Source organism: Patiria miniata, unplaced genomic scaffold, assembly GCF_015706575.1.
Source record: "Patiria miniata isolate m_02_andy unplaced genomic scaffold, ASM1570657v1 HiC_scaffold_18, whole genome shotgun sequence".
Lineage (NCBI taxonomy): Eukaryota > Metazoa > Echinodermata > Asteroidea > Valvatida > Asterinidae > Patiria > Patiria miniata.
This window is the reverse complement of record NW_024037056.1, coordinates 5563988-5580537: the sequence shown is the minus strand read 5'-3', so window position 1 is coordinate 5580537 and position 16550 is coordinate 5563988. Positions and strand designations below refer to the sequence as shown.

General features: G+C 42.3%; 1 protein-coding gene across 4 annotated transcripts in view; it reads right to left on the bottom strand.

Moving 5' to 3' along the window:
• LOC119724387 (arf-GAP with SH3 domain, ANK repeat and PH domain-containing protein 1-like) overlaps positions 1-16550 on the bottom strand; it is a 44447-nt gene that overhangs the window by 13930 nt on the left and 13967 nt on the right. For all 4 annotated transcript variants that reach the window (XM_038195415.1, XM_038195417.1, XM_038195416.1 and 1 more), the window contains exons 4-10: positions 16137-16261; positions 13825-13900; positions 8447-8500; positions 7468-7553; positions 6898-7057; positions 5767-6028; positions 957-1178 (exon numbers count right to left, since the gene is read on the bottom strand). In XM_038195415.1, coding sequence (XP_038051343.1) covers positions 957-1178; positions 5767-6028; positions 6898-7057; positions 7468-7553; positions 8447-8500; positions 13825-13900; positions 16137-16261 — 985 coding nt within the window. The remainder of the gene's footprint in view (positions 1-956; positions 1179-5766; positions 6029-6897; positions 7058-7467; positions 7554-8446; positions 8501-13824; positions 13901-16136; positions 16262-16550) is intronic.

Here is a 16550-nt window from a genome sequence, read left to right as displayed (position 1 = left end):
GAAGTATTTTATGTAAGGAATATAAGTCTGAATTTCAGACCAGGATATTAGTTCTATTCTCTAAGTTTTAAATAATTCTCTGTCGGGAGAGCACCTGTATGGTGTTCAGAATGTCACAGGTTCGAATCCTGCTCCACTAGAATTCTATATTCAACCTTAATTTACCGTATCTTAAGCTGCTACTCGACAAAGGAAATTGACTGCAGTGGCATTTTAACGTGTAACCTCCGGATTGCCGTTCCGGTGCTCTACCAACTGAGCTATCCAGCCCTATGTTGGCATTTCCCCATTTCTGTCACTGTCTTTGTTCATGGAGGCTAGTCCAAAACTTGTTTCAGCAAGAAGATAACAATTATAAGATGGAATTTTTGCGCCGGGGTGATATAAATCAAATTAGGTTTTGCCCTTCACCGACGTTTTTAAACACTGTATACTCAGTGTGTTACCTCCCGAGTGAAAGTTGGAAAAATATCACTCGGGTGGGACTCAAACCCACGAACTCCTGCTTTCTAGTGCAGATGTCTTACCACTCGACCACCGAGCTAACGGGATCGGTTGGCCGGTTTGAATCTGATGTACATAGCAGCGGGTACCGCAAAAACGTCGGTGAAGGGCAAAACCTAATTTGATTTATATCACCCCGGCGCAAAAATTCCATCTTATAATAGTTTATGCGGTACCCGCTGCTATGTACATCAGATTCGAAACGGCCAACCGATCCCGTTAGCTCGGTGGTCGAGTGGTAAGACATCTGCACTAGAAAGCAGGAGTTTGTGGGTTCGAGTCCCACCCGAGTGACATTTTTCCAACGTTCACTCGGGAGGTAACACACTGAGTATACAGTGTTTAAAAACGAAGATAACAATTATTTTTCGCTCTCGCAACAATGGCGCCCTCTACAGTTTTGCATCGACCAAATACACAAAGAGGCGATGCACGTTGACATATGAGCCTACCTGGCGCGGAGCAGTCGCAGCAGATATCATTACACGGCAGCCGCCGGACCTGCCCGACGATGCACTGCGTCAGCTCCTGCAGGCCCTTGTTTGGGATGTCAGACGGCGAGTTGCTGTCGTCAAAGACCGCGTCCAGGGCGTACTTCTTGCTGTTGTTGAGCACGGAGATCCATTCAGCGGCTTCTTCTTCGGTCTCGGCCATGAAGTGGTAGGTCCTATCCCCTGGGAAGAGACAAGATTCATAATCCGGGGTGAGATTTGAGGCCTTTTCACACTGTCCAAAATCTCCGGGTTGGAACCGGTTCCAACCCCGAGATTTTTTTCAACCCTTTTCCCACTTCTAAAATTTCAACCCGGTTCCGACCCGGGTAGAGTGCTCTAGCCGGATCGAAATCAACCCTGGGAGGGACCAGGGTTGAAAATCTCAACCCGGATCGAAATTGCATTTTTCGGCCTGAACCGTGTCGAAAATGATAGTGTGAACCGCCCCGGGTTGAGTCACTCACGGCCGATCCGTGTTGAGTTGAGGCCAACATTTTACCGAAAATCTGACACGCCGTGCATAATATTTCCCTCCACCACTATCGCCGTCACAAACACCGATCCCGAAACAATCGCTCCCTAATTATCATCCAATAATGTATCGGTGTATGGAGCATCCTTTACCGAGTCTGGGCTTGTATTAGGTCCGCAAAATGTACCCCAAAAATGTACATTTCTAATGTTAAATAGAACGAATCGTCTAACGAAATGACCGGAGCCATTTTGGAAATATTGCACACAGCTGCGCTGGTGTCGTACAAAAATCGGACTCCCAAATTGGATTCGTTTACTCTCTTATTATTGGTCAAACCCTTTCACGTGACAGGTCCTTCTCCTAATAGGCATGCGCAATACTACCAATGAGTCCGTATTTCACAGAGTAGTAAATTCACGCTGCACACCGGCCTGTCCGTAAGCCTCGTGCGCGCAGCAGCCGCGTGCGTCGCAATGCATTATGGGATTGAGAAAATCATCGCAGCGCCCTGCGCCGAATGCGATCCGTGTCGAGAATTTGTAGTGTGAATTCACAGGGGCCGTAGCCGGATTGAACGTTACACGGTTCACGTAGCGGCCGTTCCCGTAAAGGACAGTGTGAACGTCGCGTCTCTCCGATCCGTGTCGAAAAATACTCGGGCTGAACCGGGTTGGATCCGGGTAGGTTTCAACACGGTTCGAAACGGAGATAGTGTGAAAAGGCCTTTGGAGAAAATGAAAAATCCCAGAAATAATCAGTGGAGTGTTTGAGGGCCGCTGTGGGCCCTAGAGCAATGTAGGGTCTATGGTATATATTTGGTTAATTTGCTTATAAACCCTAACCACCCCAACTCCATCAAAATCCATCCTCCCATTTTGGTGGATTTTGGGGACTTGGTCCAGAAGGCCTGGCGTGACTAAATACTGATGAAGTATGATGGACTTGGGCCTAATAGCCTGAAGCAGTGCTAAGGGTATCCGATTGATTTTGCCTAGCTTCCTGTACTGCTATTGTGATAAAAGCCATGTGTAGCAAGTCCATGAATGTCAACCAGTGCATCAGTGGTGGATTGCATTATGTCATGTACAGTTTTGTATTAGACGCACAGTGATTGATGGATTTTGATGGAATTGGTCCAGTTCCTAGTACAAGATGCTTGAGAGTTAGGGTTAAAGGCTAGCCAAAATACCAAATTCTTTTGCTCTATTCAAACCTTAATAGGTAAAAGCATGTGTACATTCAAACCACAGGCTTCCAGATTCCAAAAGGGATTCTTTCAAATCCTGACGAAAAAATTTTGAAATCAGAAAAAAAATCCTGAGAAAAAATTCAACAAATGTGGAAAAATCGTTTCAAACACGTTACCACAGAACAATTCCCATTTTGAGGGTGTTTATTCAAAAATTAATTGTGTAAATCACAGAAGACAAATCTTACCCCAAAATTAGTATGGGTGTGTGTGTTTTTAGAACTTTGGAGAAAAGTGTGAATTTCCGATATGGGCCCGATAACATTTTTACGTCTGATGTCACACACGTGACCAAACTTTGATGACCCCTCCTTGTACTATTTTGACACAATTTGTGAAAGTAAAAGCTATACTCTGAGGTAGGGAGTAAAAAGTGCTAACCTGATGTATCAGTGAAAGTAATATGTATATGTGTAGTTAACAAGAGGTAAAGCTTCACAAATCAGACAAGCCCAACTCCATGTCACACATGTGACCGAAGAATGGCCCTCGATGATAATTACAGCTTTTCTGGATAAACGAAGCTTAGAGTGCACCAATTATTCAGATTTGATAGAACAGAAATTGGACAAGTTCAATATTGAGTAACTGGAAGGGTGTATTCCGGATTTGTGTGCATACATGTATTTCACTTTGTCTTCACTGAGATGTTTTTTCCTTCTTTCTAATGATCAGCTGGCAATGAGCCAACTATTTCGTCACTTTCTCTTTGCAAAAGAAAAGATAAACACACGCATAAATGTTTTGGATAAACGCCTCAATGTTTTGTTACAAGATCAAGGAAGTGTATGCATGTAATTTCAAAATATTTATCTGCCGACAAAGATTTTTTTTTTTCGAACGCAACTTGAAAGAATCAAGTGAGCTAAATATTTTCACTTTCTTCCTCAAAACAAACGTGTAAAATGTATACATACATGTAATGGCACATATACATAACATGCATTGTGTTTATTTCCTATCTTTGAAGTAACACTGATTTTTGTAGCAATTTTATCAGAAAGAAATCGACGCCCCCCCCCCCCCCCCCCCCCCCCCCCACCACTTGACACTAAAAGCTTCCCCAAGATGACAACGACATAATGACTCAGGGGAACCGGCTAAATTGAAAAGCGGCGAGTGATTTGTCGGATGAGATAAACGGGTCATCTTCTAATGTTCACCGGTTCCCTGCCGCCGTAAACCGATTCTCTCAAGTCTGCTGTGAGTAAGCAATTAGGCAACGTCAAGAAAAATTGTTTCACGGGCCCAAAAAATATTTCACTTTCATCTTTTTTTTACATTTTGACTGACTGGTAGTAATGCGCATGCCTACGTGAGGATTGTGAACGTTCAACCAATAAAACGGTAAAGGCACTGGATTTCATAGGAGTCCACATTTCATGTGACACTGCAAAAGTGTTTAAGACCAGCCGGCCATGTCTTTATCATCCGTTTAAGACCAGCCACGTGACAGGCTCTCGACCAATTGGAACAGGCAAACTGTCCTAGGTATTTATGAATGTTAAATTATAAGCTTTTTCCTTTACCATATCGAAGAAAAAAAATGTATGCAGGGAAATAAAAATAAAGGTCTGTTGTACCAGTAACAATTTTTTTTTCTCGACTGGCCATGCTTTTATGTCCATTGAGATAAATTGGGAACTGGATCCTTTCTAAAACCTTGTGAATTTTTACTGTGGCCGTAAAAAAAACCCTGCTAACAAGAAATCACGAAAGACGTGACAGGTCAATTATCCTGGGGTAGGAATCCGGAGAACTGCAGATGATTTACGACTCGGGTTTATTTCAGATAGAAGGGATGAAAAATGTCCATGATTGGAACGGGTTTTAAAAAAAATACCACACATTTTTAGATGTGGAATGATAAGGTACAAACATTTGGATATGATATAAAACAGTCAGTTAGTTGATGATCATCAAATCAAATATGGAGTGATGATAAATTTTTCTTTAAAAAAAAATATAATTTCATATATGGTAAAAATTTAAACTGTTTAATTTTATATTTGGTAAAATATTGTGGCATTTTCAGTTTATTGTTGTGAAATACTCTTAATTAAAAAGTGTATCAATTTAAGTGTAATGCAGGTCCATCGTCAGCCCTGAGCATCCGGGGGGGGGGGGGGGGGGGGGGCGCTACGAACTAGGGGAAGCCCACTACCATTAAAAATAAAAAAATACATATGTATGGCTTTTGCCGTTTGACCATTACACAAAAGTAGCTCTTGCGAGTTCTAAATCATTTTTGTTTGATTTGATCAGAAACGTTAAACGTAAAAAAAAAACGATCAACTTGTGGAGTGCTTTGGCCTCGTGGTTAAGGGCATTGGATTCGGGGTCTGCAGGTAAAGCTGCAGGTTGTGGGTTCGAGTCCAGCCTGGGGTCATGGTGCGTGTGCCCTTGGGCAAGGTACTTTGTCACTCATTGCTTCTCTCCACCCAGGAGTAAATGATAACCTGTGAGGGTAGAGATGGTTAGGCCAAAAAAAATAAGTCTCCGGTTTCTGGTATGCGCGCGCGTCGCCGTAGCCATGCGCGTCGGCAAAATGAAAAAGTTTTTTTTCAATAAAAGATGATGTCTCAAAACTGCCAAACTCACTGGTTTGACTGGAATCCTGCTGCTGCACAATTTTAACGTGTTTTTAGATGGGGATATGATGGAGAATAAGCTTTATGTGGCCTCTCTGGACTCCCATATATTTTCACTAAGTTTAGTCGGGCACCAATTGCAGTCCTCAGCCGACATTTGAAGCAAAAAAAACAGGTAAAAAAAAAAAAGCCGCGTCGCCACACCACTTTTTGGGCAAGCTCCATACCAGAAACCGGAGACTTTTTTGGGGGGCCTTAGTGTGATTGAATTAGCTTCCTTGCACCTAACAGGCGGCATCGAGCTGTATACTCCCCAGGGAGCCAAGATGGTATTTGGAATGTTTCATGGGCCCAATGAGCAGGAGTAATAATGATGTAGTGCCATGAGGGCCAGTACCTGGTGGATATGCACGCTGTATAAATACCCACAAATATTATTATTGATCAACTTACTTGCTACGAGGTCAAAGTACTTTTTGCTCTGTTCCTCCAGGGAGGGTTTGACCTGACAAGTCAGCAGGTTCATTCGGACTGGCGCCTTGCTGACCGTGGAGTGGGCGATGCCCAGATAACCGTCCTTGATCTCGCAGCGGCGTTTCTGGTACACCTTGCGCAAGCCCTCGGTGCGCTTGTGCAGGAAGCCGGTCTTTTCTGTGCCCAGGGCCTTGTCGGTCTGGAGCTGGTGGAGGCTGTAGCCTTGCTTCTCTGGTGGAGTCTGGGAACAAGACAAGAGATTTTTTTTAAAGATGTCCGTGCTTCTTTATTATTTTTTTAAACTCCTATATTTCTAATACCAAAGTCATGAATGAAACACCAAACCAAAATAATAGGCCTATATTTAGTTATAATAATAATAATTTGGGGAGCTAATCATCCTTACTCGCAGCTGAGAAGCTGAATTGCGAAGGACGCGGCTACAACATGGGCCCAATTTCACGGCGCCTGCTTAACAGTAAGCAGAAAAGTTGTGTTTAGCATAGCAGAAAAATTTGCTAACCTTAAGCACTATTTCACGGCGTGGACGTGCTAACGGTCGCGCGTGCATGGAGATTCCTATTGTTACGTCACTAAGTTAAGCAAATTCCTCTGAAGTAAGCATGCCTTTTGCTGTGCTTATGCTTACGGTCTCCATGAAATAGACGGAGGCTCTGTTAGCAGAAAATCGTGTGCTTACCAGCGCCGTGAAATTGGGCCCTGGTCGGGCCGCAGGCATGTAAAGGCGCCTAAGGCAGCTGCCATATGACCCAAGTCTGACCACGGAGCACAACCAGAGATCGAAAGTGTTTGATTTTTCCGGAGGGAGGAAAACCAGAGGGCCCGGAGAAAAACCCTCGTGGCACAGGAGAGAATCAACGCACAACTCTACTCACATATGGTCCGAGCCGGGAATCGAACCCGGGCCACAGTGGTGAGAGGCGAGCGCTTTACGCACTTGCCATCCTAAGGCACCCAATTTAAGCTGTTCTGTACATGTTATTTTCAAATTTCGTCCCCACTTTTTTCCCAATGGCGGGTGTGAAACAATTAGCATACAATTTGAAATTTGTTGGGAGAAAATACATTGAATTTTTTTAGGGCCCATACCTCCTTATCTAACGACAGACTTGTCTTGAGAAGGTTCCTGAGGTCAAGTAGTTTCTTCTTCTCTTCGTCATGTCTCGTCTTGATCTTGTTGACATTCTCCGCCAGCTCGTCGACGTAGGACTTGAAATGCTCGATTGTCTTCAAGCCCTCCTGGTAGAAACTAACAACGAAGTAGGAAAATTCAAATTATTGTAATTATTATAATGGACCGAGCCGAGGGCGGTTTAAGACCACCCATGTGACAGGCTCTCGACCAATAGGAAATGGGTAACCTGCCTCAGGTATCAATGAATATTCATTTAACAATTGGATGAATGATGCATACCTGTTTTCCACTCTGTAGTATTCTACTAGATGCTGCCAAGCTCCGCCCCCTTTTTGACTTGTGTCAGTCACTTTGATGAGGTATTGATGAATATTCAAAACATGTAAATGAATGATGCCTACCTGTTTTCCACCCTGTAGTATTCCACTAGATGCCGGGCTAGCTCCGCCCCCTTTTTGACTTGATGTCAGTCACTTTGATGAGGTATTTATGAATATTAAAAACATGTAAATGTTGATGCCTACCTGTTTTCCACCCTGTAGTATTCCACTAGATGCTGGACTAGCTCCGCCCCCTTTTTGGCCTTGATGTCATTCACTTTGATGAGGTACTGAAAGGGGGGGGGGGGATAATAGTCAAACATTTACAAAGTGAAGGATTTTTGGTGGATCAGGGCATGTAGGTGTGGGTTGCAGTTTGATTTGGTGGGTTTGGGTCTTTTTCGGATTTTGGGGTTTTCTGTCTTGAGTTTTGGGCTTCCCGTTTTGGGTTTCTGGTATTGGGTTTTGGGGTTTTGGTGTTGGGTTTTAGGTTTTCCAGTTTTGGATTTTGGATTTTGAGTTTTCTGTTTTCTGTTTTTGGTTTTTGGTTTTTGGTTTTAGGTTTTAGGTTTTGGGTTTTGGTTTTGGGGTTTTGGGTTTTGGGGTTTTTCGGTTTTGGGGTTTTGGGTTTTGAGTTTAAGGTTTTCTATTTTTGGATTCTGGATTTGGGGTTTGCTGTTTTTGGTTTTCTGTTTTAGGTTTTGGGTTTGGGGTTTTCTGTTTTGGGTTTTGGTGTTGGGTTTTGGGTTTTGGTTTTTGGTTTTGGATCTTGGGTTTTGGGTTTTCTGTTTTTGGTTTTGGTTTTCTGTTTGGGGTTTTGGGTTTGGGTGTTGAGTTTTGGGTTTTCTGTTTCCTGTTTTGGATTTTCTGTTTTGGGTTTGGGTGTTGGGCTTTGAGATATTGGTTTTCTGTTTTTGATTGGGTTTCCTATTTTGGATTCTGGGTTTTCTTGTGGGGTTTGGGTTTTAGATTTTTGATTTTCTTGTGGGGGTTTGGGGTTTTCTTTTGAGTTTTTAGGGGTTTAAGATTTGGTTTTTGGTTTGGGCTGTCTGGGTTGACTTGGGTACATTCTAAACCTACCAGAGACTGAAACTCTTCAATTTTATTTTGGATAATGAACCAACTCCACTTCAAGTTACTTTAATATCTTAAAGGAAAGTCTCTCCTAGTTCCCAGCGCTTACCTCGCACATCTGTAACTGGAACATCCTCCTTTCCTTCTCCATTTCCTCAGCCACCTGCAACAACCAAAAAAATGAATAAGTGGCTCAGCAATTCTTTAATCTAATCAGGAAAAGTGGGCGGATGATGTCAGCTTTTTGATTAAAACCAAATGTTAGTAACGTCGGAGTGAAACTTTCGGTTAGACACGCATGGCAAAGTACAATTACTGTAGAGTCATGAAATATAGTTTCATCTGAACATGAATTGCAAAAAGTAAAATTGAAGCTTCAAAGTCATGAATACAATGTATGTTGTGCAGGTCAAATTTCAAATGTACTGTACCAATGGACGATTCCGGGCACCTGCTAAGGTAAAATCCATGGAGCTGCTAAGCACAAAAATTTGCTTAGCGTGAAAACTTTTCCGCTTGGCAAAAACAGGATTACCAACCAAATTTCCATGTGATGTATATATTGCTTGTCATTGGTATTCAGCTGTGATTGCTTAGCATGAAAATCACACGGAGTTTTGGCTGGTAACCTGCTTTTACTAAGCCAGACTTTTTTGTGCTAAGCATTTTTGTGCTTAGCAGCTACATGAAATTGGCCGCAGATTGATGCTCACGAGGCCCCCTTCAATGGAGAAACCATTACAAGTGCATGTGTACAAAGCAACTGCCACCTGATGGATTATCTGAACAATAGCTAGCACAATGCTTTCGCCATTGAGGGGGGCTTTCACGATAGAATTGATAGCTTACCCGGATTGGCCAAAAAGTAAAAATTAACTTCGTGTTTCCTATTTTATTTTTTTTTTTGAAGTTAAAAATTTGGAACCCCGGATCTCTCACCACATGCATGTGCACATGTGGGACGCTGTGGTCCAATGGTTAGGGTATTCGACTTGTGTGCCGTGGTACATGGGTTCGAATCCTGACGGGGAACATGGTGCTTGTGCTCTTCCTCCTTCGGATGGATCGTAAAGAACCCAGTAACACTTGTCACTAAGAGAAGGGGTTTGCCCCGATGTTTCTGGCAGTGGCTGCAATATGCACTGCAGCACCTTGTATCGTATACCCTTGTAAAGGTGCTTTATAATGGGTCTCATATTTTTCTTATACTTCATTTACTAGGACCTTTGTTGGTAGATAAGATTCTAGTATTAACTATTATTACTAACATGTGCATGTTTGTATTGGGGACCCAAGGTACCGGTACTGGTACAATTCTTTTCTCTTAAAGTACATGTAATAACTTGAACCATCCCATTCTAGTCCCAATCAAGTTAAATTTGGCCTTCATGGCAGGGTCACATTCTGTCTGTTCCTTCCTTCCTGCTGCAGGAAGTCAGGATTCCCTACTAGTTGGCACGGGTTTCGGGAAATGAAAAAAAAGTTGATGCTCGGTTGAAATTAATCTCAGGGAACCAGATACCGTATGTGCTGTATTGTATGGCAGTGTTTATGACTTAACAAATGCACAGTGTAAGCACAAGTTGTTCATGTACATTTGTACAATGTACATATGTATGTATGTAGGTCTTATTTTTCCTTTTGGAAAACAAGTTCTGCAGTTTTCTCCAAATACTCAAGATTACTATGCATGTTCAATACACTTGAGTGTGCAGACTTCAATTAATAACACCTTAGGCCAAAAAAAATAAGTCTCCGGTTTCTGGTATGCGCGCGCGTCGCCGTAGCCATGCGCGTCGGCAAAATGAAAAAAAAAAATTTTTCAATGAAAGATGATGTCTCAAAACCACCAAACTCACTGGTTTGACTGGAATCCTGCTGCTGCACAATTTTAACGTGTTTTTAGATGGGGTTATGATCGAGAATAAGCTTTATGTGGCCTCTCTGGACTCCCATATATTTGCACTAAGTTTAGTCGGGTACCATTTTGCAGTCATCCGCCGACATTTGAAGCAAAAAAAAAAACTGGTTAAAAAAAAAAAAAAAAGCCGCGTCGCCGCACCACTGTTTGGGCAAGCTCCATACCAGAAACCGCAGACTTTTTTTTTGGCCTTAGAATGTTATTAATGAACTTTTGATTTAACTTGAAAACTTGAGAATACAAGTTTTCCATTCACATCCCTTTGGTGAAAATGCACATGTCCTTGGAAATCCATGTACAAAGGAAGTGCATTTCTACTGTGGCTACAAAATTCAGTCTGTTACAATGTACATGTACATGTAGGCCTTCATGTAATCCCAAACTTGATGTATACAGTATACATTCACAAAACTCAAGATCTATTAAAGGGAATACATACAACATTTGCAAACATCGAAAAATAAAACTACCACGTTTTTACGAAATACCTTACTAGGATGTTGGTAAATGACAGTCTAAAGCATCCTGTAAAATTATGGCACCTGGTGTGAAGTCATTTTCAAGAAAATAGTATTTTTGTATACATTTCCAACGGTGGTCGGCCGACCACCGTTGGAAAACCTAACTATTTTTCAACTACTGCTCCAACTTTACACTTTTTTCAGTCCAAATTTTGTTTGCTATTGGTTACATGTTCATGAACGGGTGCAGGCCAGCTAGACTGGTTCCCTTACCTTACAATTTTCCGGCATCTATGAATTGATCCATTTTTTATCTTTAGTGGAGTCAAGGAACCAGACTACTTGAACATTTTTGTTTTTCTTGGTTTTTCCAGCATTTTCGAACACAAAACTTCAAACATGTCAGTGTAACAATATTTGATCTATCATACTTACCCCTCAAATAGTTCATTTCTGAAAATTACAGCAAAAGCCAATGATGTACATTCCCTTTAATCCATCTGAAACACAAGATTGTTTTTTACTCTTGAAATTAAAGGGAATAACATTTGCTTTTGCTGTCATTTTCAGAAATGGATGGATTGGGGGATTAATAGCAAATATTGTTACTCTGACTTGCTTGAAGTTTTGTGATCGTAAATTCTGGAAACTCAAGAAACACAATCATGTTCTTTTAGTCTGGTTCCCTGACACCACTTAAATTGAAATGGAGCAATTTATAGACGTCATCAGGGAATTAGAAGGTCAGGGAACCAGTCTAGAAGGCTTGTACCTATTCATAGATGTGTAATCGATTGCAAACACAATTCAGACTTACTAAACATGAAAAATTGGGGGCACTACTTGAACCTAAAACTGCCCTGAGCAGCACACTACAGTGTACTTTTTTGTTCCACTTCTGAGCGCATGACCTAAAAAACACATGGTTGAGATCACAACTCAGCCCTACTCAGAATCTACTCTACTGCTGGCAACTTGGCAAGCTGATACTAGGATGTGGTGAATGGGCCATGATGACCGTGGGAATTTTTCCAAGTTGGTTATTGGAAACCACAGAGTGGGTTTCTTGGTTCAAGGATACAGAAGAGGGTGGGTGGGTTTATGACACAGTGCCCGGTAAGGATTGTCTGTTAGGAAATATGACAACGCAAAGTTGTTGTAATGTGATCTGGAAGTTCATAATGATGCGGCAAATTGGACCAATACAGGAACTAGTCTCATTCAACTATTAGAAACCACAATATTTTCAATCACAGAATGACTGCTAATTTGTAATTAACTCGTTAGCAATTTTGTTACATTGTATTACACTGGATTTACTCCAGGATAGATCTATGACACCGTACAGTGCTAAGGTGGTTTTGGGCGGTGCAGGGAGTAACAGGCAGGGTGGTTTGGGGCAGTACAGGGAGTAACAGGCAGGGCAGTTTGGGGCAGTACAGGGAGTAACAGGCAGGGTGGTTTGGGGCAGTACAGGGAGTAACAGGCAGGGTGGTTTGGGGCGGTACAGGGAGTAACAGGCAGGGCAGTTTGGGGCAGTACAGGGAGTAACAGGCAGGGTGGTTTGGGGTAGTACAAGGAGTAACAGGCAGGGCAGTTTGAGGCAGAACAGGGAGTAACAGGCGGGGCGGTTTGGGGTAGTACAAGGAGTAACAGGCAGGGCAGTTTGAGGCAGTACAGGGAGTAACAGGCAGGGTGGTTTGGGGTAGTACAAGGAGTAACAGGCAGGGCAGTTTGAGGCAGTACAGGGAGTAACAGGCGGGGCGGTTTGTGGCAGTACAGGGAGTAACAGGCAGGGCGGTTTGGGGCAGTACAGGGAGTAACAGGCAGGGGGGTTTGAGACAGTACAGGGAGTAACAGGCAGGTTGGTTCGGGCGGTACAGGTAGTAACAGGCAGGGTGGTTTGGGGCAGTACAGGGAGTAACAGGCAGGGTGGTTTGGGGCAGTACAGGGAGTAACAGGCAGGGTGGTTTGGGGCAGTACAGGGAGTAACAGGCAGGGTGGTTTGGGGAGGTACATGGAGTAACAGGCAGGGTGGTTTGGGGCAGTACAGGGAGTAACAGGCAGGGTGGTTGGGGCAGTACAGGAGTAACAGGCAGGGCAGTTTGGGGCAGTACAAAGGGTAACTGATGGGGGGGGGATTTGGGGCAGTACAGGGATAACAGGCAGGGTGGTTAGGGACAGTACAGGGAGTAACAGGCAGGGCGGTTTGGGGGCAGGACAGTACAGGGAGGTCGCTTTTAGGCGTTTCAGGGACTTACAGGTTGTAAAGCTTCAATTAGAATGTTCTTTGGTAATTCATACAAAAACACTCTCCCCCTACAATAAGGCTGCATCTAAAATATCTGGCTACGGCTCGCAGTAACACACAAGTCTATGGGAAGTGGATAAGCCGCTTCCATAGTCGCATGTATTAGTACAAGTCATAGCAAGTAATTCTGAGACAGCCTTATTCCAATAGGAAAGTGTTTTTGTATGACATGCGATGCATCAGGGAAGTGCCAAGAGCTTTTGGCCAAATCAAAAGTGCAACGGATCCGAAGAAGACAAGCTGCATTCTAACACAGAACACAGCTAAAAAAAAAATATCAAATTACGAAAACCGCGCCGGATATCTGGAGGGCTTATATTTGTTGAGGTGAATACGATCGCCGTTTGCATTGTACCATGTCTGCACTTAGGATGCATTAGACGGACGGGAGGAATTCTCCAGTGCAACAAATCTTAGCAAACACGCAGAGGGACAAAAAAACATAAGCTACACAATGTAGGCTCATCCTTTCACTTGGATATGTGCACTTGTTATTGTACACTTATGTACTCTAGACGGTGTAGTGTTGCACGTAACCTATACATGACAGTGGTGTCCAGGCAGGGGGGGGGGGGGGGGATGTGTGGACGTCCTCCCATATATTCCCAGGGTCCCCTATTCCGAGCCCCATCCATAAGTAATTGACACAATAACGAAGAAAATGTAATGTACACATAACATTGAGGACTGAAAAAAAATCTCCAATACTCCTATCCCCCCCCCCATGATAAATCCGGGCAGTGCAACTGATATGTAGGGGTGTATAACCCCGTCTGTCATCGTGTCTGACTCACCTCAGGGCCTGATATCGTTGTTCTGATGAGCCCTGCCTCTTTGGCCAACTGCTTCTTCTCCCGTTCAATTTTGGTGCTGCGTAGAAAAAGAGTCAACATTTTAGACGGAATGTAACATACATGTTTTGTAACTTTCAAATTATGAAAAACTCTTCCTGGAAGAACCCTCAAGTAATTCTTAAGCCATGGAAAATCCGGAGACAATACAAATCTGGAAATTTCATTCATATATATTCTCTGGACGTTTTGGCTAGGAACCTTTTTCTAACATATTTTCAAGGTTGACAAGGCTGTAAAATCACTTTGAGAAAAATCAATGACTTTCCCAGTGTTGGGCAGATTCACTTCAAATAACATGTTTACAAAAAAAATCACTAACTTATAACTGAAAATGAAGTTTCCATGAAAGTGTGATCCATATTTTGTCCATGATATTATTTCCAGGCTAATTTTGAGACTTCGGAGAAAAAATGTTGATTGAGTTACAATGTCGCACATACGGTACGTCATGCATTTTTGTCATCTTAATCTTAATTTAATTCCTGAAGTCCCAGAGAGGGTCAATGCTACTGTGCATCTGACTGACTGACTCCCTGACTGACTGACTCCCCCCGTGAGCTGAGCAGTGCTCTTGTATAGGATCGCCCATTATCACCAATGAATGGCTCAATCCGGCCCATCGTGTACACAGATACACATGTACATGAAAATACTTCCAGTGAATAGCCATTTTTGAATCATTTGAATAGACTTCGTGGACTTTGGGACCAGCTTTAATAGACTTGCATAAGTCATCCCTGAGATTGGATACATCATTTCTTTGGTCTGAAAACCGAGTCCCACAATTGCGGTTTACAGTAGCACTGCCACTGCTTATTGGCCATCAAAATTGAACATCTAATGCCTATTTTTTAAACACTATACTGTGAATCTACAGTAACATGTACAGCTACCTTAGAATGATTTATGATCCCACAGCCCACAGCAACACAGCAAACATTAACATAGGTCATAAGATTAATCGTTTATACACGACAGCAAAGCCCCCACCCCCTGCATTCAGTTATTGTAGATCCACCATCTGCCAAAGTGCTACGGTCCGTTGCTAGTCTCATTATACAAACAGTGGAAAGTGCTGCACTTGTTCTGGGAAACCAGGCTTTATTTTTGATAATCTTTCCAGGCAGTGGTCTGCATGGCATGTGTTTGTACCGGGGATTGTTCATTTTTAACCCCATTCCACTTGGTCAGGGAAGCGCAGAAGACGGAAATTTCTGTTCTGCATTAAAAACAAGGTGAAATGCGTTCATGCGTGTTTGCTTTGGCAGTGATCGAAATCACACAAGCTGAATATTTTCTAATTTATAAATTTGAGGTGATTATGAGTCCTGCTCTGCAAAAATGAGTCTTTTGTGGCAAAACTGATGATTTTAGTTAACTACATTAAAGGAAATGGGAATGAAATTAGCTTTCAATTGGAATATCATGGACCGAGCTCTAAGATATTTGGTTGCATTGTTATGCTTGCTTAATTTTGTCAATTTTTTTTCACTAAGCTAGAAACGTCTCAATGGAGAAAAAAAGGGTTTGAAAAATGACAAATATACTGCAATTAACCAGGAAAAAGCACCAAAAGCCATAACTTAATCACTTTTTTTCACACAATATTTAAATTTCTTAATAAACATTTAAACTACATGTAAAACTATCAAACAACCAACATAAAACCAAAAAACCCCCCAAAATTTGGATTAAATTTTCACTGTTTCCATTTCAAAATGATGAAAGCTTGAATTCAAAGTATGCGACATCAGACTCATTTTTGCAGAGTGCGTCATATACTTGTAATGTTAATGCACAAAGCTGCAATCAAAGGTCGTTTATTGTGTAAAAAACCAACAACAACAAAAAACAGCATTTCTTTGTTGGATTATTAACTGTTTACATAAAATATGCAATGAACTTGAAGTTGGTATTCGTTGGGGAAAACCAGAGTCCGAAGTTCTCATCAACCACAGACCCTAAAGCCAGCACGTAGCCATTTCTAACACCATAAAATAATGCGATCCAATCTGTTCAACGGTCAACAAGTCGACTATTCTTATTACCATACCCTCTTAAGACTATGCACATTGTTCATCAAAACAAAATCACGCAAATCAAAGTTCAATTGCGATCAATTCTGTAGACTGTATAAAACAAGCCATGCATAACAGGAATGGTAAATTACCCTCTCCGGGCCAAGTAAAAAAATAAAACAGTTTTTGCTCCCGCCCGCTTCCTGTTTTTGTAAATTGTCAATTTTCACTTACTATTTGGATTCGTAGTCCTTGCAGGCCTTCTCAAACGTTTTCTTCATGTCTCCTTTCTGGCCTTTGAGGTCGCCCTTCAGTAACGAGTCCAGCGGGAACATCACAATGTTGTTGATGTTTTGTACCTGTCAACAAAAACAACATCAAAACAGACAATCAATCACAAGTCCATCGCAAGTCTATCGCAAGTTCACCATGAGTCCATCCCAAGTCCATCCCAAGTCCATCACAAGTCCATCTTAAATCAATCGCAAGTCAATTACAAGTCCATCGCAAGTTCACCATGAGTCTATCACAAGTCCATCACAAGTCTATCCCAAGTCCATCCCAAGTCCATCACAAGTCCATCGCAAGTCCATCCCAAACCCATCACAAGCCCATCCCAAGTCCATCCCAAGTCCATCCCAAGTCCAT